This window comes from Pan troglodytes, chromosome 10 (genome assembly GCF_028858775.2).
Source record: "Pan troglodytes isolate AG18354 chromosome 10, NHGRI_mPanTro3-v2.0_pri, whole genome shotgun sequence".
In the NCBI taxonomy this organism is placed as follows: Eukaryota; Metazoa; Chordata; class Mammalia; order Primates; family Hominidae; genus Pan; species Pan troglodytes.
In genome coordinates this window covers 14,837,022-14,857,631 of record NC_072408.2, presented here as the reverse complement: position 1 = coordinate 14,857,631, position 20,610 = coordinate 14,837,022, and the positions used below count along the sequence as shown (strand labels likewise).

The following is a 20,610-nucleotide window of genomic DNA, read 5'->3' as shown; positions in this document are numbered from 1 at the left end:
ACTTTCCTCACCAGTGGAGATACTTTGGGGAAAAAGACACACTGAAGATACTTAGGCAAAGAGACACAGTTCTGATCCTCAAGGTGTGAGTTGTCTGAAAAGGAAGGAGGCAAACACAGTAAAATGCACTGCAGAAACTGAAGGGCCGGGCGCAGTGGCTCACACCTATAATCCCAACACTTTGGGAGGCCGAGGTGGGCGGATTACCTGAGGTCAGGAGTTTGAGACCAGCCTGACCGACATGGAGAAACCCCGTCTCTACTAAAAATACAAAAGTAGCCGGGCATGGTAGCACATGCCTGTAATCCCAGCTACTAGGGAGGCTGAGGCAGGAGAATCGCTTGAACCTGGGAGGCAGAGGTTGTGGTGAGCTGAGATCGTGCCATTGCACTGCAGCCAGGGCAGCAAGAGCGAAACTCCGTCTCAAAAAAAACAAAAAAAACAAAAAAACTGTAATGGATGCCCAAGTATGGCTCAGTGGTAGAAAGAAGTATCTCAATCTATTTTGGTGAGTCGAAACTGTGGAAGTAGAGGTGACCTTTGAACTTGGTCTGTGTAAAGGCTCTGAGATGAAATGAGCTCACAGAGCTACAAATAGGTCAATGTAATTAGAGCATCCACACTAAGGATGGTGGGTGGTGAGAAACAAGGCTGGCGGCTGGGTGTAGTGGCTCATGCCTACAATCCCAGCACTTTGGGAGGCTGAGGTGGGAAGACTGCTTGAGACCAGGAGTTCAAGACCAGTCTGGACAACATGGCAAGGCCCCATCTCTGTAAAAAATAAAACAATTAGCTGGAAGTGGTGCCCTACGCCTGTAGTCTCAACTACTCCAGAGGCTGAGGTGGGATGATCTCTTGAGCCCAGGGGGTCGAGGCTTGCCGTGAGCCAAGATCAGGCCACTGCACTCCAGCCTGGGCGACAGAGGGAGACCCTGTCTCAAAAATAAATAAATACATAAATAAAAATAAAAATAAAAATAAAATAATGAAATCTACTTGAGTATTTGTCTAATCCAGGGGTGTCCAATCTTTTGGCTTCCCTGGGTCACATTGGAAGAAGAATTGTTTTGGGCCACACGTAAAATATACTAACACTAATGATAGCTGATGAGCTTAAAAAAAATCACAAGAAAGTTTCATAATGTTTTACAGAAGTTTATGAATCTGTGTGGGGCTGCATTCAAAGCCATCGTGAGCCTCATGCGCCCCTCGGGCCGCAGGTTGGACAAGCTTGGTCTATGTAGATGATTAATTACAAGTCTATGAATTATTCACTGCTCTATTCCTAGCACCTATCTCAGCACCCTGCACATAATAGATGCTTAATAACTGTTTGTTAAATGAATAAATGCATGTCTCCTTTTCACTCTGTCTACTGCTGACAACCTCACATTGTTGTAGAGTTTATGTCCATGCATTGGTAATCTTTGTTCTGTGAACTCTTTCCTGGAAGAGTAGAGCAAGAGAAGAGAAAAAAAAATTCCCTCTTCACATCCAATGGCCTTTGAGGAGCTGGGAAGAGAGCAATTCACACTTGATTATCTTACATCAGATAAATTAGCAGCCCCTGAATCGTTGGGCAGTCTGGCAGTGGAGCTCTCCCCGGTCTGACAGCCACTCCAGAGGCCATGCTTCGTTTCTTGCCAGATTTGGCTTTCAGCTTCCTGTTAATTCTGGCTTCGGGCCAGGCAGTCCAATTTCAAGAATATGTCTTTCTCCAATTTCTGGGCTTAGATAAGGCGCCTTCACCCCAGAAGTTCCAACCTGTGCCTTATATCTTGAAGAAAATTTTCCAGGATCGCGAGGCAGCAGCGACCACTGGGGTCTCCCGAGACTTATGCTACGTAAAGGAGCTGGGCGTCCGCGGGAATGTACTTCGCTTTCTCCCAGACCAAGGTAAGGAAATGGGAGTGTTATCCAGAAAAACATCTGGAACTGGGTGGTGTGAAGAAAGGAAAGGACAATAGGAAATGACAATTACTGATGGCCTTGTGCTGGTATTTTTCATATTTTATCTCATTTAATTCCAGCCACGATCCTGAGAGGAAGTTAGATATTCTTATCAAGTTCCTAACAGTAAGGAAATCAGGCTGAGACAGTAGGTAACCTGTAATCTATTCAAGATCATACAGCTAGTGTGTGAGAACGAAGTCAGGATGTGAAATAGGTTTTTGTTTTCTGAATCAACTGCTTTGTGCTTCAGTTGAGATGAAAGAGGTGAGGGAGGAGTCGGAGCTCAGTCTCCCACCCTTCAGCCCATATATACACATCCTGCCGTCTTCCGTGTGGCAAGCAGGGTACGAAAATTTTGAGGTTGGTTTGCCCAGGAGTCCTGCTTCCCTTATTTGTACCTCCTGGCTACTCTTGTTGGGTGGCAAAGGTTATTCTAGATTTGTGAATAGAGAGCAATAATATATACAACTGTCATATCCTTTTAAAAGGATCTCAGTGAGTGCGATCCAGTACTTTCCCAAACTGACCACCCACCAAATAACTTAGGTGTTCCATTGACAGTAGATCCTCCAACCCCATTCCTGCCCCTAGTTCTCCCCACCCAATTCTTATTCAAAGTCTGAAATGGGTGTTGAGAATCTGCATGTCTATACAACCTCCCGGGTGTTTCAGATGCAGAATTTAGAGCCTTGGTTAGTTTTACAGCAACTGGAGAGAAGATTTGAATATTTATTTGTCCAAGAAGCACTTATTGGATACCTATGGTGAGCCAGGAACTGTGTATGGCCTTGAGAATACAAGATAAAGTTTGCCTTTTTTTTTTGAGAGTCTCGCTCTGTCTCCCAGGCTGGAGTAGAGTGGCACTTTCTCAGCTCACTGCAACCTCCGCTTCCTGGGTTCAAGTGATTCTTCTGCCTCAGCTTCCCAAGTAGCTGGGATTACAGGCGTGTGCCACCACGCCCAGCTAATTTTTTAATTTTTTAGTAGAGACAGGGTTTCACTATATGTTGGCCAGGCTGGTCTTGAACTCCTGACTTCAGGTGATCCGCCTGCCTCAGCCTCCCAAAGTGCTGGGATTACAGGCCTGAGCCACCGCACCCAGCCCAGAATTACCTTCTAAAAATGCGTATTGAGTCATACTGCTCCTCCACGTAAAATTCTCGTCTGCAAAATTCTGCAAGAGTTGACCCACCATGCCCTGCCTGTTCTGACCCTGCTGCTTACTTCCCCAGTCTCACCTTTTACGCCCTCTCCTTGCACACTCAACTCCAAGCTCATAGTAGTCTATTCCTTTTAGAGCATGCATTCTTGTCTCATCCTCACACGTGCTGTATCCAGGCTGCCTGAAGTACTCCCTCAGAATTTGCCTGGTCAAGTACTTCAGGCTTTTCTTCTTCTTCCTCTTGTTCTTCCTCTTTTTGTTTTTTCCCCTTGAGACAGGTCTTGCTGTGTCACCCAGGCTGGAGTGCAGTGGCACAATCTCGGCTCACTGCAGCCTCCACCTCCTGGGCTCAAGCGATCTTCCCACCTCAGCCTGCCGAGTAGAGTAGTTGGAACTACAGGCTACAGGTGCACGCAACCACGCCAGGCTGATTTTTGTATTTTTTTTATAGAGATGAGGTCTCACCATGAGGCTGGTCTCTAACTTCTGAGCTCAGGCAATGGCCTGCCTTGACCTCCCAAAGTGCTGGGATTATAGGCATGAGCCACCATGCCCAGCCAAATTTTGTTACATTTTGAATGATGCTTGAGAATGAAGAGGTGTGGTGGTGGGGTGCTTAAGAGTGTTTCGGTTTGAGTTGTAATTTCTCCCTAAGCTGAATGACCTCAGAAAATACCTACTTAAGGCCGGGCGTGGTGGCTCACACCTGTAATCCCAGCACTTTGGGAGGCCGAGGCAGGCAGATCACGAGGCCAGGAGTTCGAGACCAGCCTAGCCAACATGGTAAGGCCCTCCCCCCACTCCCCCGACCCCCGTCTCTACTAAAAATACCAAAAAAAAAAAAAAATTAGCCAGGTGTGGTGGCGGGCGCCTGTAATTCCAGCTACTCTGGAGGCTGAGGCAGGAAAATCGATTGAACACCCGGGAGGCACAGGTTGCTGTGAGCCAAGATCACACCACTGCCCTCCAGCCTGGGTGACAGAGCAAGACTCCATCTCGGGGAAAAAAAAAGAGAGAAAATACCTACTCAAGCGTGAAGTCATTCTACCAAACAAAATGATGGCATTAGGCCAAATGAGTTATTTGTGGAAAGGGAGAAATTGAAGATGCAAAAAATAAAATAGTAAAAGTATACTGTATTGGGTCTTTTCCTAGAGGAATAGGTAAAATTTGAAAATTCAGGCAGGAAGTTAGCTTAGAAAACAGGGAGAGCACATTTGTAACTTCAGAAGAGGGGCATCCATGGACAAAAATCGAAGAATCACATTGTACTTCAATATGAGGAGAGGCTGGGCACAGTGGCTCATGACTGTAATCCCAGCACTTTGAGAGGTGGGAGGATCCTTTGAGCTCAGGAGTTCTCGATAAGCCTAGGCAACATAGAGAGACCCTATCTCTACAAAAACTTAAAAAAAAAAAATTGGCTGGGCGTGGTGGCTTTTGCCTGTAATCCCAACACTTTGGGAGGCCGAGGTGGGCGGATCACCTGAGGTCAGGAGTTTGAGACCAGCCTGGCCAACATGGTGAAACCCCGTCTCTACTAAAAATACAATTAGCCAGACGTGGTGTGCACCTGTAATCCCAGCTACTCCAGAGGCTGATTCAGGAGAATTGCTTGAACCCGAGAGACGGAGGTTGCAGTGAGCTGAGATCAAGCCACTGCACTCCAGCCTGGGCAACAGAGCAAGACTCTGTCTCAGAAAAAAAAAAAAATTAAAGCCAATCTGAATGATTGGACTTTGGCCAACAACACCTGACTGTCTAGGTTGCTATTTTTTTTTTTTTTTTTAATTGAGACGGAGTTTTCCTCTTGTTGCCCAGGCTGGAGTACAATGGTGTGATATCGGCTCACCACAACCTCTGCCTCCCAAATTCAAGTGATGCTCCTGCCTCAGCTTCCCGAGTAGCTGGGATTACAGGCATGTGCCACCCTGCCCGGCTAATTTTTTTGTATTTTTAGCAGAGACAGGTTTTCTCCATGTTGGTCAGTCTGGTCTCCTGACCTCAGGTTATCTGCCCGCCTTGGCCTCCCAAAGTGCTGGGATCACTGGTGTGAGCCACCATGTCCTGGCCCAGTCTATTGACTCTTTCTCAGAATAATGGTTTAAGTGCTTGAAGTAAAATATTTAGGATTTCAAAAGAAACCAATTAAATATTGAAATACATTTAAAAAAATTTTTTTAAACTTTTTTTATTTTTTATTTATTTTTTATTTTTTGAGGCAGAGTCTTGCTCTGTCGCCCAGGCTGGAGTGCAGTGGCGCGATCTTGGCTCACTGCAAGCTCCGCCTCCCGGATTCACACCATTCTCCTGCCTCAGCCTCCTGAGTAGCTGGGACTACAGGCACCCTCCACCTCGCCCGGCTAATTTTTTGTATTTTTAGTAGAGATGGGGTTTTACCGTGTTAGCCAGGATGGTCTTGATCTGACCTCGTGATCCGCCCACCTTGGCCTCCCAAAGTGCTGGGATTACAGGCATGAGCCACCACGCCTGGCTTTTAAAATATTTTAAAGACAAATGTATATATAGTAATATATATAATGCTTTATTCATGTAATACATAACAAGATTTAGGGAGGTGACTATACCTATAACTACCATAAATTTCGGCATAGTGTTAGCATAAGTGTTTTTTTTTTCTTTTTCTTTTATTTATTTATTTATTTTGTAGAGATGGGGTTTCACTATGTTGCCCAGGATGGTCTCAAACTCCAGGCCTCAAGCAAATCTCCCATCTCAGCCTCCCAACGTGCTGGGATTACAGGCATGAGCCACCTTGCCTGGACTCCATAAATATTTTAAGTTATTTGCAACAACTAAACGTATGAACACACCTATGATTTTATTGATAACAATGTCATAGGCCCTGATGATATTACTGGGATTTGTTACCTATATTCATAATGAAGGAAATGCTAAATTTCATTTAGAGTTTAGTGGAAATAATGATGTAATTATTTTTCCCATCTAAGTTCGTGCACCCTCTACATTTCATCCAGGAATCTCTGGGAACCTGTGGATGTGAAGATAAGAACCTCTGGCTTTCTTTTTTTTTTTTTTTTTTGAGACAGAGTCTTGCTCTGTCACCCAGGCTGGAGTGCAATGGCACGATCTCGGCTCACTGCAAGCTCCGCCTCCCGGGTTCACGCCATTCTCCTGCCTCAGCCTCCCGAGTAGCTGGGACTACAGGCGCCCGCCACCACGCCTGGCTAATTTTTTGTATTTTTAGTAGAGACGGGGTTTCACCATGTTAGCCAGGATAGTCTCGATCTCCTGACCTCGTGATCCGCCCGCCTTGGCCTCCCAAAGTGCTGGGATTACAGGCATGAGCCACCGCGCCTGGGGAACCTCTGGCTTTCAGGAATAGAGAAACAAACCCTCCCAAATGACAGGGCTTGTGTCTTTCCCTGCCCTTATATTGTATATGTGGGTATCTGACATTTCTATTATATAGGTGGATATGAAGTAAAATACATTATTATGACTCTGACATGTCTCTTTTCCCATCTAGGTTTCTTTCTTTACCCAAAGAAAATTTCCCAAGCTTCCTCCTGCCTGCAGAAGCTCCTCTACTTTAACCTGTCTGCCATCAAAGAAAGGGAACAGTTGACATTGGCCCAGCTGGGCCTGGACTTGGGGCCCAATTCTTACTATAACCTGGGACCAGAGCTGGAACTGGCTCTGTTCCTGGTTCAGGAGCCTCATGTGTGGGGCCAGACCACCCCTAAGCCAGGTAAAATGTTTGTGTTGCGGTCAGTCCCATGGCCACAAGGTGCTGTTCACTTCAACCTGCTGGATGTAGCTAAGGATTGGAATGACAACCCCCGGAAAAATTTCGGGTTATTCCTGGAGATACTGGTCAAAGAAGATAGAGACTCAGGGGTGAATTTTCAGCCTGAAGACACCTGTGCCAGACTAAGATGCTCCCTTCATGCTTCCCTGCTGGTGGTGACCCTCAACCCTGATCAGTGCCACTCTTCTCGGAAAAGGAGAGCAGCCATCCCTGTCCCCAAGGTTTCTTGTAAGAACCTCTGCCACCGTCACCAGCTATTCATTAACTTCCGGGACCTGGGTTGGCACAAGTGGATCATTGCCCCCAAGGGGTTCATGGCAAATTACTGCCATGGAGAGTGTCCCTTCTCACTGACCATCTCTCTCAACAGCTCCAATTATGCTTTCATGCAAGCCCTGATGCATGCCGTTGACCCAAAGATCCCCCAGGCTGTGTGTATCCCCACCAAGCTGTCTCCCATTTCCATGCTCTACCAGGACAATAATGACAATGTCATTCTACGACATTATGAAGACATGGTAGTCGATGAATGTGGGTGTGGGTAGGATGTCAGAAATGGGAATAGAAGGAGTGTTCTTAGGGTAAATCTTCTAATAAAACTACCTATCTGGTTTATGACCACTTAGATCGGAAATGTCAATATACCTGTGTTTATAATTTGTCTTCCTGAAAAACCCACCATAATTAACAATGCCCATACTTGCATGCGTGTGCACACACACACATCCTGGAGTCCTAATAATCATAGTTAATTTCTGTTCTAACATACTCATTATGCATGTGACAGTATGGACACTGGCATTTACTGATGGCCGATTATGGGCAGGCATTATCCTACGTGTTACTTTACAAACATTTCACTGTCTTTGAGGGAAGCATTGTTATTTATGCTTTATAGACAAAGAAGCTGAGGTTTAGAGAAGCTGACAAATTTTCCTAAGGTCAGCAGCTCTCCCTGGCTCTCCCTGGCAAATCTGATATGCTAATAGCATTACATTAAAAATATTTGAGGCCGGGTGTGGTGGCTCACGCCTGTAATCCCAGCACTTTGAGAGGCTGAGGTGGGTGGATTATGAGGTCAGAAGATCGAGACCAGATTGACCAACATGGCGAAACCTCGACTCTACTAAAATACAAAAAATTAGCCGGGCGTGGTGGTGCATGCCTGTAATCCCAGCTACTTGGGAGGCTGAGGCACGGGAATCGCTTGAACCCAGGAGACCGGTTGTAGTGAGCTGAGATCGTGCCATTGCACTCCAGCCTGGCAACAGAGCAAGACTCCGTCTCAAAAAAAAAAAAAAAATTAATTTTTTTAAAGGAAGCCTCGGCTTCTAAAAGTGCTGGGATTGCAGGTGTAAGCCACTGCACCAGGCCCTAGTTAGACCAGCCCCGTTCTGGTCTTTTATTGATGTTCCATATGATTCCTGTAGTGCAGATCACATTGTACATATAATCTTTTTTTTTTTTTTTTTTCTTTTTGAGACGGAGTCTTGCTCTGTCGTCCAGGCTGGAGTGCAGTGGCGTGATCTCGGCTCACTGCAAGCTCCACCTCCCGGGTTCACGCCATTCTCTTGCCTCAGCCTCCCGAGTAACTGGGACTACAGGCACCCACCACCACGCCCGGCTAATTTTTTGTATTTTTAGTAGAGACGGGGTTTCACTGTGTTAGCCAGGATGGTCTCGATCTCCTGACCTCGTGATCCACCCGCCTCAGCCTCCCAAAGTTCTGGGATTACAGGCGTGAGCCACCGTGCCCGGCTCATTGTACATATTATTTTATTTTATTTTATTTATTTAATTTTGAGGGCTGGGCGCGGTGGCTCACGCCTGTAATCCCAGCACTTTAGGAGGGCGAGGTGGGCAGATCACCTGAGGTCGGGAGATCGAGACCATCCTGGCTAACACGGTGAAACCCTGTCTCTACTAAAAGTACAAAAAATTAGCCAGGTGTGGTGGCACATGCCTGTAATCTCAGCTACTCGGGAGGCTGAGGCAGGAGAATCGCTTGAACCTGGGGGAGGCAGAGGTTGCAGTGAGCCGAGATTGTGCCATTGCACTCCAGCCTGGGCAACGAGAGTGAAACTCTGTCTCAAAAAAAAAAAAAAAAAGAAAATAAATATTTTGAGACAGGGTTTCACTCTGTCACCCAGGCTGGTGTGTAGTGGCACAATCTCAGCTCTCTGCAGCCTCCGCCCCCTGGGTTCAGTCGATTATCCTGCCTCAGCCTCCCGAGTAGCTGGCATTATAGGCACAGGCCACCATGCCTGGCTAATTTTTTTGTTTGTTTGAGATAGAGTTTTGCTCTTGTCGCCCAGGCTGGAGTGCAATGGCATTGTCTCTGCTCACAGCAACCTCTGCCTCCTGAGTTCAAGCAATTCTCCTGCCTCAGCCTCCCAAGTAGCTGGGATTACAGGCATGTGCCACCACACCCAGCTAATTTTGTATTTTTGATAGAGATGAGGTTTCTCCATGTTGGTCAGGCTGGTCTTGAACTCCTGACCTCAGGTGATCCGCCCACTTTGGCCTCCCAAAGTGCTGGGATTACAGGCATGAGCCACCTCGCCTGGCGCCGGGCTAATTTTTGTATTTTTAGTAGAGACAGGATTTCACCATGTTGGCCAGGCTGGTCTTGAACTCCTGACCTCAGGTGATCCACCAGCCTTGGCCTCCCAAAGTGCTGGGAGTGCAGGTGTAAGCCACTGCGCCTAGCCCTAGTTAGTTAATTTAATGGCTGCAACTGTATGTGCTTGTTTAGATATACCATAATTTACTTCAGAGAACGTTTATCACTAGACATTATGAAGTTTGCAGTTTTCATGATGGAATAGGGTTGTAACTCTGTGTTCACATATCATTGTCCATTTTTTAGTCCCCACCCCCTTAGAAAATTTTCAGACATGGAATTGCAGAGTCAAAAGCATAAGCTGACTCGTGTATAATTAACATAAAATCAATATTAAAACAAATATGGATAAATTTTGGGGTGAAATGCAAAATTTGCATATATGTAGAAAAACTCTAGTCTGGGCTTGGTGGCTGATGCCTGTAATCCCAGCACTTTGGGAGGCCGAAGTGAGAGGATCACTTGAGGCCAGGAGTTTGAGACCAGCCTGGGCAACATAGTGAGATCCCATATCTACAAAAAATTAAGAAATTAGCTGGGCGTGGTGGCACTTGTCTACAGTCCTAGCTACTTAGGAGGCTGAGGTGAGAGTATTGCTTGAACCCAGGAGATTAAGGCTGCAGTGAGCTGTGATTGCACTACTGCCCTCCAGCCTAGGCAACAGAGTAATAAACAAACAAAATTTACAAAATAATAAAATGTAGATTATAATTTTACTATATTATAAATATATGTGAAGACCCCTGCATAACCCCCTCAATCTTTTTTCTCATCCTTCCAAAGAAACCACAAACCTGAATTTGTTGCATATCTTTTCTGTTTATTTCTTTAAAATTTTACTACATATATATATATATTTGAGACGGAGTTTGGCTCTGAATAGCAATCTATTATGTGCACGTTCCATGCTGCCCAGGCTGGAGTGCTATGGTGCCACATCAGCTCACCACAACCTCTGCCTCCTGGGTTCAAGCGATTCTCCTGCCTCAGCCTCCCTAGTAGCTGGGATTACAGGCATGCACCACGGTGCCCGGCAAATTTTGTATTTTTAGTAGAGATGGGGTTTCTCCATGTTGGTCAGGCTGGTCTCAAACTCCCAATCTCAGGAGGTGATCCACCAGCCTCGGCCTCCCAAAGTGTTGGGATTACAGGTGTGAGCCACCACCCCTGACCTACTACATATATTTTTATCCATAAACAGTATAAAACATTATTTCACAAATATGTAAACATTATACAAATCATATTGGAATATCTATCTATCTATCTATTTTAGAAATGGGGCCTCACTGCATTGCCCAGGCTGGAGTGTAGGGGCACCATCATGGCTCACTGGAGCCTCTACTTCCTCGGGCTCAAGTGATCCTCCCACCTTAGCCTCCCAAGTAGTTGGGACCACAGGGACGTGCCACCAAGCCCAACTCATTTTTGTGTTTTTAGTAGAGATGGGGTTTTGCCATGTTGCCCAGGCTGATCTGGAACTCCTGGGCTCAAGCGATCTGCCTGTCTCAGCCTCCCAAAGTGCTGGGATTATAGGTGTGAGCCACCACACCTGGCTTCCAAAGATATTTTTTAAAAAATTAGGTCAGAAGCTGGGCATGGTGGCTCACGCCTGTAATCCCAGCACTTTGTGAGGCCGAGACGGGCAGATCGCTTGAGCCCAGGAGTTTGAGACCAGCCTGGGGAACATGGCAAAACCCTGTCTCTACAAAAAGTACAAAAATTAGCCAGGTGTGGTGTGGTGTGCCTATAGTCCCAGCTACTTGGGAGGCTGAGGTGGGAGGATCGCTTGAGCCTGGGAGGTTGAGGCTGCAGTGAGCCATGATCGTGCCACTGCACTCCATTCTGGGTGACAGAGTGAGACCCCATCTCAAACAAAAAGAAAAAAAAAAGAAAGAAAAAAAGAAAGAAAAAGAAAAAAAATGGTTTTTGAGATGGGTCTTTCTGTGTTGTCCAGGCTGGCCTTGAATTCCTGAACTCAAGTGATACTCCTTGTTTAGCCACCTGAGTAGCTGGAACTACAGGCACCTGCCACCACACCTGGCTAATTTTTGTATTTTTAGTAGAGAAGGGGTTTCACCATGTTGGTCAGGCTGGTGTTGAACTCCTGACCTCAGGTGATCCACCCGCCTTGGCCTCCCAAAGTGCTGGGATTACAGGCGCGAACCACTGCGCCCGGCCGGTGATATAATTAATTTTTTTCCTAGCTGAATAGCAATCTATTATGTGCATGTTCCATGATTTATTGATTTGCTATCTCATTATTGGATACTCAGGACATTCAAACGGATTGCAACAATCATTCCTGTAGAAGGGACACAAAATCTCTTTGCATAGCTAGAGCTTCATTAGGGCAGCAGTTTGGGCAATTTGTAAGGCGAATGGAGAAAAGCACAGGGAGCCTGTGGCTACTCTGAATGTATGTCCTTGAACATAACTGAAACTGGTCTTTAAAAGCACTCGCCTCACCAAATGCATCATTTGAATGAAAAGTACTGTTATGACTGAGAGTAGGAGATTGACTCTGGACCAATCATTTAGAACAAATTAGTGGAATAATCACTAACTTGGATAACACAGTAATAACCTGCATGAATATGATAACAAGGCACTTTTAGATTACGTTTGTTGAAGAAAGAGCTAAGAAATTAATGTATGGACATAAAGAAGGGAACAACAGGCACTGGGGCCTACTTGAGGGTGGAAGTGGGAGGAGGGAGAGGAGCAGAAAAAATAACTATTGAGTACTAGGCTTAGTACCTGGATGACAAAATAATCTGTATAACAAATCCCCAAGATCGGAATTCAACTATGTAACAAACCTGCACGTGTACCGCTGAAATTAAAATAAAACTTAAAAAAAAAAAAAGTCCTGGCACGGTGGCTCACACCTGTAATCCCAGCACTTTGGGAGGCCGAGGTGGGCGGATCACGAGGTCAGGAGATCAAGACCATCCTGGCTAACACGGTGAAACCCTATCTCTACTAAAAATACAAAAATTAGCCGGGCGTGGTGGCGGGCGCCTGTAGTCCCAGCTACTTGGGAGGCTGAGGCAGGAGAATGGCGTGAACCTGGGAGGCGGAACTCGGAGTGAGCCGAGATCGCGCCACTGCACTCCAGCCTGGGCGACAGAGTAAGACTCCGTCTCAAAAAAAAAAAGAATGTAACAGAAGAAAGATGGGTGGATGTTTTGGTGAAGGTAGCAGTGCTTTGGTGAGGATGCGGTGGTCTCAACCCTGACCTCTGTCTGTGGGTCTAGGATTCTTTTTTTCTTTTTTTTTTTTTGTGAGACTGGTCTCGCTCTGTCGCCCAGGCTGGAGTGCAATGGCGCGATCTTGGCTCACTGCAACCTCTGCCTCCCAGGTTCAAGCCATTCTCCTGCCTCAGCCTCCTGAGTAGCTGGGATTACAGGCACCACCACCATGCCCGGCTAATTTTTTGTATTTTTAGTAGAGATGGGGTTTCACTATGTTGGCCAGGCTGGTCTCGAACTCCTGACCTCGTGATCCGCCCACCTGGGCCTCCCAAATTGCTGGGATTACAGGTGTGAGCCAACGCACCCGGCTGTATACTTAATCTATGAGTTTACAAAAAGATGCCAAGGGAAGAGGGCCAGCCAGCACTCTTGTTGATTAAAAACAAAACAGAAAACAAAAAGTAAAACTTTCTGCTAGGGTTGGAGGGGGAAAAAAAAGAATGAAAAAGAAAAGAAAAAACAAAGTACACTTGAAAATCAGTTTATCATCTGAATGTGTATTGGGAAATCAGAGGAAAGGAATTAGGTAAATTATCCCAATGGCAAGATTTATTAACCTCCAGGTCCAGACACTGAAGACATTTTCTAGTCATTTTACATCTTATCTCTCCTATTAATATTCTAATTAGTCTACAATATGCTTGATAGAACTCTAGCTTTTTTTTTTTTTTTTTTTTTCCAGACAGAATCCCGCTCTGTCCACCAGGCTGGAGTGCAGTCGTGTGATCTTGGCTCACTGCAACCTCCACGTTCCGGTCTCAAGAGATTCTCTCACCTCAGCTGGGACTACAGGCACCTGCCACCACATCCGGCTAATTTTTTGTATTTTTTGTAGACATGGGGTTTCACCATGTTGCCCAGGCTGGTCTCGAACTCATGAGCTAAAGCGATCCTCCTGCCAGACCTCATATAGCCCTGGAATTACAGGCGTAAGCCACTGTGCCTAGCCTAGCTTTCTTATTTGTATCATATGTCAAACCCGCTTCCTAAAGCCTCCTAAAGTGCTGGAATTACAGGTGTGAGCCACCGTGCCCAGCCTAGCTTTCTTATTTGTATCATATGTCAGACCTGCTTCCTTGGGCTTATATTGATTGGTGTAATCCTAAATCATGTTGGCCAAACATTACAAATCATAGCACAGATTATTTCTGAAGTAAATTATCTGCACAGTTTCACTTTTATTTCATTCAACTGATATTTATTGTGTGTCTATTATATGCCAATTAGTGTACTAGGTCCTCGGAAATAAGAATAAATGGTCACTTTCATTGTAGAGGTTAAAATCTAGCACTTTTTTTTTTTTTTTTTTGAGACGGAGTCTCACTCTGTCATCCAGGCTGGAGTGCAATGGTGGGGTCCCGGCTCACTGCAACCTCCACCTCCTGGGTTCAAGCAATTCTCCTGCCTCAGCCTCCTGAGTAGCTGGGACTACAGACATGTGCCACCACACTCAGCTAATTTTTGTATTTTTAGTAGAGACAGGGTTTCACTATGTTGGTCAGGCTGGTCTTGAACTCCTGACCTCATGATCCGCCCATCTCAGCCTCCAAAAGTGCTGGGATTACAGGTGTGTAACACCACACCTGGCCTTTCTAGCACTACAAATTATTTCAGTATAAATTATTTGAATATGTACGTGTGAAAAAATTTAGCATATATCCCAATGTAGGCATATTTAATTATTCACAAACTGTATGTATTATTTTTAATTAATATATTGTGCATATTTGAAAATGCTCACATTAAAGTTTTTTTTTTTCTTTTTTCGAGTCAAGAGATTTGCTCTGTAGCCCAGGCTGGAGTGCAGTGGTGTGATTATGGCTCACCTCATCTTGCTTGAGCCTGCAGCCTCAACCTCCCAGTCTCAAACAATCCTCCCATCTCAGCCTCCTGAGTAGCTGGGACCACAGGTGTGCAACACCACACCCAGCTAATTTTTGTGTTTTTATATATATATATATGTTTTTTGTTTTTCGTTTTTTTTTTTTTTTTTTTTTTTTTTTGGTAAAGATGGCATTTCACTATGTTGCTCAGGCTGGTCTTGAACTCCCGGGCTCAAGCAATCCACCTACCTCTGCCTCAGGGAGGCAGAGGTTGCGGTGAGCTGAGATCGCGCCATTGCACTCCAGCCTGGGCAATGACAGTGAAACTCTGTCTCAAAAAAAAAAAGAGAATAGTGGCTACTGCCTTTTTCCAGTTGTTCTGAGGTTGGCTGGTTTGTTCTGTTCCTGAATGAATCACATTATCTCCTGAGGTCATTATCATGCCTAAAACTAAAGAAATGCATGCATAACTGCCTTCATGGGTTTGGGATCCACATTATTCTATTTCTCTACTAGAATCTTCATGTTCGTCAGACCAGTCTACAATAGGCAGAGTATGTGCCCTGTAGGCCAAGTTACAGGCTGTGATTTGGGCAGGTTGGGGCAAGATGGGACTCTTTATTCTAAAATTTAAGTAAATTAAGCATATGTGTACAGCACAGCTATTTTAGAACATTTTAAGACTCATGATCTTATTTAATGGCAGGAATTTTTACCATCAATTTAATTTATTTCTATTCAATTTCACATTTACTGAATGCCTTCGTGAGGGAAAAGAGATTTCTTTCTTTACCCATTGTTCAATTCATGGCTGATGCACACATAACATAAGAAAAGAAGGATTGGTGGGGCGCGGTGGCTCACACCTGTAATCTCAGCACTCTGGGAGGCCGAGGCGGGCAGATCACGAGGTCAGGAGATAGAGACCATCCTGGCCAATATGGTGAAACCCCGTCACTACTAAAAATACAAAAATTAGCCAGGCATGGTGTCATGTACCTGTAGTCCCAGCTACTCGGGAGGCTGAGGCAGGAGAATCGCTTGAACCCAGGAAGCGCAGGTTGCAGTGAGCAGAGATTGCGCCACTGCACTCCAGCCTGGCGACAGAGTGAGACTACGTCTCAAAAAAAAAAAAAAAGAAAGAAAAGAAGGATTAACAAGGGAAAAGCAATCAAATTTATTTAACGTTAAGTTTTAGTGAAAGGAGAACCTTCAGAAATGAAGACTCAAACAGGGAAACTTGTGCTAAGTTTGATAAAGGGTAGACAGTTGTGCAGAAGTATGATTGGACAAAGGAGGTCTGATTTAATGGTAATATACTGGGAATGGCTCGGCACTGTGGTGTGAGCCTGTAGTCCTTGCTGCTTGGGGGGCCAAGGCCTGAGGATCACTTTAACCCAGGAGTTCAAGACCAGCTTGACCAGCTTGGGCAACATGGTGAGACCCCCACCTCTTAAAACAAACAAAGGAACTGGAGGAGTACTTAGCAAGCCTGTTCGTTCTGATTCTTCTTAGTGCCTCTGTATCTTTAAGGATAAAGATGTTCCTTTTCTTTGGGTATAGAGAGGATACATCTAGAATGAAGTTTTTATGCAGAGGAAGGGCAGAGAGTTCTTTCATGGCCTGCTTTAAGAGGAAGGGCAGGAGAAAGTGCAAGAGACTTTCGGGCTTCTGTTTCCTCAGATACCAAGGTGCTGTATTTTGGGATAGTATGTCCTGAACCCCATCACCTTGAAGGGAGAAAGAAAAATAAGATAGAGATTCGGCCTTTGAGTAGTAGTTTATCGTAAAACTATACTTCCTAAATTCAGACTGGGCCTAATTTTTGTTTTCCTTTATTTATTTATTTATTTATTTATTTATTTATTTATTTATTTATTTATTGTGAGAAGGCATTTCGCTCTTGTTGCCCAGGCTGGAGTGCAATGGCATGATCTCAACTCACTGCAACCTCCGCTTCCTGGGTTCAAGCGATTCTCCTGCCTCAGTCTCCCAAGTAGCTGGGATTACAGGCATGCACCACCACGCCTGGCTGATTTTTTTGTGTTTTTACTAGAGACAGGGTTTCTCCATGTTGATCAGGCTGGTCTCGAACTCCTGACCTCAGGTGATCCGCCCATCTCAGCCTCCCAAAATGCTGGGATTACAGGTGTGAACCACCACGCCCGGACTTTTTTCTTTTTTTTTTTTTTTTTGAGACAGAGTCTCTCTCTGTCGCTCAGGCTGGGGTGCAGTGGCACCATCTCAGCTCACTGCAACCTCTGCCTCCTGGGTTCAAGCAATCCTCCTGCGTCAGCCTCCTGAGTAGCTGAGATTACAGGCATGTGCCACCATGCCCAGCTAATTTTTGTATTTTTATTAGACATGGGTTTTCACCATATTGGTCAGGCTGGTTCAGACTCCTGACCTAGTGATCCACCCACCTCAGCCTCCCAAAGTGCTGGGATTACAAGTGTGAACCACCATGCCCAGCAATTTTTGTTTCTTTTAAAATAAAACAATCTTTTCTCCTAATCCACTCCCACTGCTTCACTCGACTAGCCTAAAAATAAGTAAGTAAATAAAATAAAACAATCCAGGCTCAGTGGCATGCTATCAGCTACTCAGGAGGCTGAGGGAGAGGATCACTTGATGCCAGGAGCTCCACTCCATCCTGGGCAACATAGCAAGAAATTAAAATTTCTAAAAAATTAAAAATAAAGGGATTCATTTTTATGAAATGAAGGGACTCATATAGGTTCACGCCTATAATCCCAGCAATTTGGGAGGCCGAGGCGGGCAGTTCACTTGAGGTCAGGAGTTCGAGACCAGTCTGGGCAGCATGGTAAAACCCCATTTCTGAAAAAAAAAAAAAAAATTTGCTGGGTGTCAACAAGTGGGCCTGTGGTAAGGCGGGAGCATTGCTTGAGCCTGGGAGGTGGAGGTTGCAGTAAGCCGAGATTGCACCACTGCACTCCATCCAACTTGGGTGACAGAATGACGCCCTGTCTCAAAATAATAATAATAATAATAATAAATGAAAAAATTAAAATTACACAAAACAAAAAAGCAATGGAGCATAAACATCAGTACACCAGGGTTGGTTGCAGGATTGTTTTCTCAACATTTTATTCTCTCCTCAAAATGATATTGAGCACTTTAACTTTTATCGCAGTGGTTTCTGTGCTTTGTTTTTGAGTGGAATATTTGGAGCATGTGTCTTTAAATATTTGAATCTGTTGACTTTTGATGAGAGTTTTGACTGAAAACAGGCACCTGTTTCAACAGGAAAGGGGTATGTTCTGTTGTTTTTTTCCACTCTTCGTAGGGCAGAAAGCACTGTCAGTGATTGCATATGCCGAGATTTTCTCCTGGACCAAACTTTGGTGGGGCTCTTCTGAGCTTGCTTTTCTACTCAGCTTGACCTTGGGCTTCTGTGTTCAGTTCTGGCAAGAATTCCCAACCTTGATATAGGATCACTGTCTTTAAGTGACCAAATTCCTCATCCTGCATTGCCCCCAGGTGATGTCTGATCACCTTGGCTTGTCTTCAGCAAGAATTCTAGTCTGGAAAAAAAAAAAAAAAAAAAAAAGAATTCTGTTAGGTCAATTTAGCCAGAATCCCCCCTTACTCCTGATGTTTTTTTCGTAGTAATTTTCCATCAGAGATGAAAGTTTTCCGTCAGAGATTGGAAAATTACTGGTCTTTGGCACTTCATACTTTCATACCCATTTTTCCTTGTTGTATTTGGAATTAAGCCCACTCTAAACTAGGCCCCTTTCCCCCTATTGCAATCGTCCTGAACAAAATCTATTTTTACCACATCAGCTACTGTTCAGCTCTAGGTTTTCTTCAATACATGCAAACATGAATGCATTCCTTTAGGTCCGGGCACGGTGGCCGTGCACGCCCAGGCTGGGGTGCAGTGGCACCATCTCAGCTCACTGCAACCTCCGCCTCCCGGGTTCAAGCAATTCTCCTGCGTCAGCCTCCTGAGTAGCTGAGATTACAGGCACGTGCCACCATGCCCAGCTAATTTTTGTATTTTTCCTTTACATTACAGGCATGAGTCTGTAATCCCAGCACTTTGAAAGGCTGAGGCGGAAGGATCTCTTGCGCCCAGGAGTTTGAGACTAGCCTGGGCAACACAGGGACATCCCATCTCTACCGAAAAAAAAAAAAAAAAATTAGTCGGGTGTGGTGGCACGCCCTGTAGTCCTAGACTGGGACTACAGCCGCATCTGAGATGGGAGGATCACTTGAGCCTGGGAGTCGAAGGCTGCAGTGAGCTGTGATTGCGCCACTGCACTCTAGCCTAGAAAGCAGAGCAAGACTCTGTCTAAAAAAAACAAAAAACAAAAAAAAGTATATCACACAGACACACATATATACACACACACATGCATACATATATACATATATATTCAAGTGGGTTTGATGGACAGATAGATTCTTTCTTCTCTCTTTTAATAACAAAAAGCATTAAATAACAAGAGTAGGGGCAATTCTTTCTGATCAAAAATTTATCACTGCAATCATTATTACCCTGTTGCGATAATGTAAAATTTATCTTTCTAAGATAGTGAAACTTACTTGAGAATTGTTTTAGCCACAAACTATTTCCTCCTCCTCCTCCATTTTTTTTTGAGACAGAGTCTCACTCTGTTGCCCAGGCTGGAGTGCAGTGGCTTGATCTCGGCTCACTGCAACCTCTGCCTCACGAGTTCAGGCGATTCTCGAACCTCAGCCTCCCGAGTAGCTGGAATTACAGGCGTGACACCACACCCGGCTAATTATTGTATTTTTAGTAAAGACAGGGTTTCGCCTTGCTGGCCAGGCTGGTCTCGAACTCCTGACCTGAAGTGATCCACCAGCCTCGGTGTCCCAAAGTGCTGGGATTACAGCTGTGAGCCACCGGGCCCGGCCCTATTTTCATCTTTCAAAAAGTAAATAATATACAATAATTATATGGTAAGTGATATGGGAGCTTTAGGCTCCTCATGGGGTAATTGTTCAAGGTCTCCTGGAACAATAGTAATTAAAACAATATCAGTTGTGAAAGAGAATATGATAACTACCGCAGGTGTAAACAGAAATGAGAAAATTAAATTCTTCCGGAAAGATGATTTTAAAAAAAGAAAAATGCAAATTAAAGACTGAGTCCAACTAAATAAAAGAAGAGGTAGGACGCAGTGGCTCACGCTTCTAATCCCAGCACTTTGGGAGGCCGAGGGGGATGGGTCACCTGAGGCCAGGATTTCAAGACTAGCCTGACCAACACGCTGAAACCCTGACTCTACTAAACATACAAAAATTAGCCAGGCGTGTTGGCGGGCGCCTGTAGTCTCAGCTACTGGGGAGGCTGAGGCAGGAGAATCGCTTGAACTCGGGAGGTAGAGGTTGCAGTGAGCCGAGATGGCGCCATTGCACTCCAGCCTGGGTGACAGCAAGACTCCGTCTCAAAAAAAAAGAAAAAAAAGAAGAAGAAGAAGGACTGCTTATCTTGATATGGTTATTCAGAGATAGTAGTATTTTGACAGAGGGAGATGTCAGGGAATTTTATCTAGAGCAAAGGCAGGAAACAGATGGCAGAAACTGAGAGGGACTGGAGGAGTTTGAGCAATTTCTGTGTTGTGGTTGGCTCTGCTAATTCTATTGTTTTTCTGCCCTCTGCTGACTTAAATGGGGAAAAGCAAATCTATGAAAACACTTCTTACGTCTGGGGGATTGAAGGACCCATTAAGAACCTGATAAAACATGTAGACACTCCCCCAGAAAATAATGCACATAAACACAAAATGTTTTGCATATAATTTCAGTGGCTTCATGGATAAACTATGGGATGATGAAAGGCACACTCCTCTTGAGTCAGGTATTTTTCCTTTTGTCTGTTTATGATTTTGTGTGTGTGAGTACACACAAACTCTTTTGCAGTATTCAATTCCTTTTAAGTAACCTATTTCTCACTCCAGCTTTTTCTATTTCCATGTATCTATGGCAGGTTTGTTATGACAATTGCC

The 20,610-nt window shown here is 44.8% G+C and overlaps 1 protein-coding gene across 1 annotated transcript; it reads left to right on the top strand.

Moving 5' to 3' along the window:
• The first annotated feature begins 1,572 nt into the window (after window positions 1-1,572).
• Window positions 1,573-7,548, top strand: GDF3 (growth differentiation factor 3). Its single transcript, XM_508988.6, has 2 exons — window positions 1,573-1,896; window positions 6,627-7,548. Exons 1-2 carry the CDS (start codon window positions 1,629-1,631, stop codon window positions 7,451-7,453), a joined length of 1,095 nt encoding a protein of 364 aa, XP_508988.2. The 5' UTR covers window positions 1,573-1,628; the 3' UTR covers window positions 7,454-7,548.
• The last annotated feature ends 13,062 nt before the right edge of the window (window positions 7,549-20,610 follow it).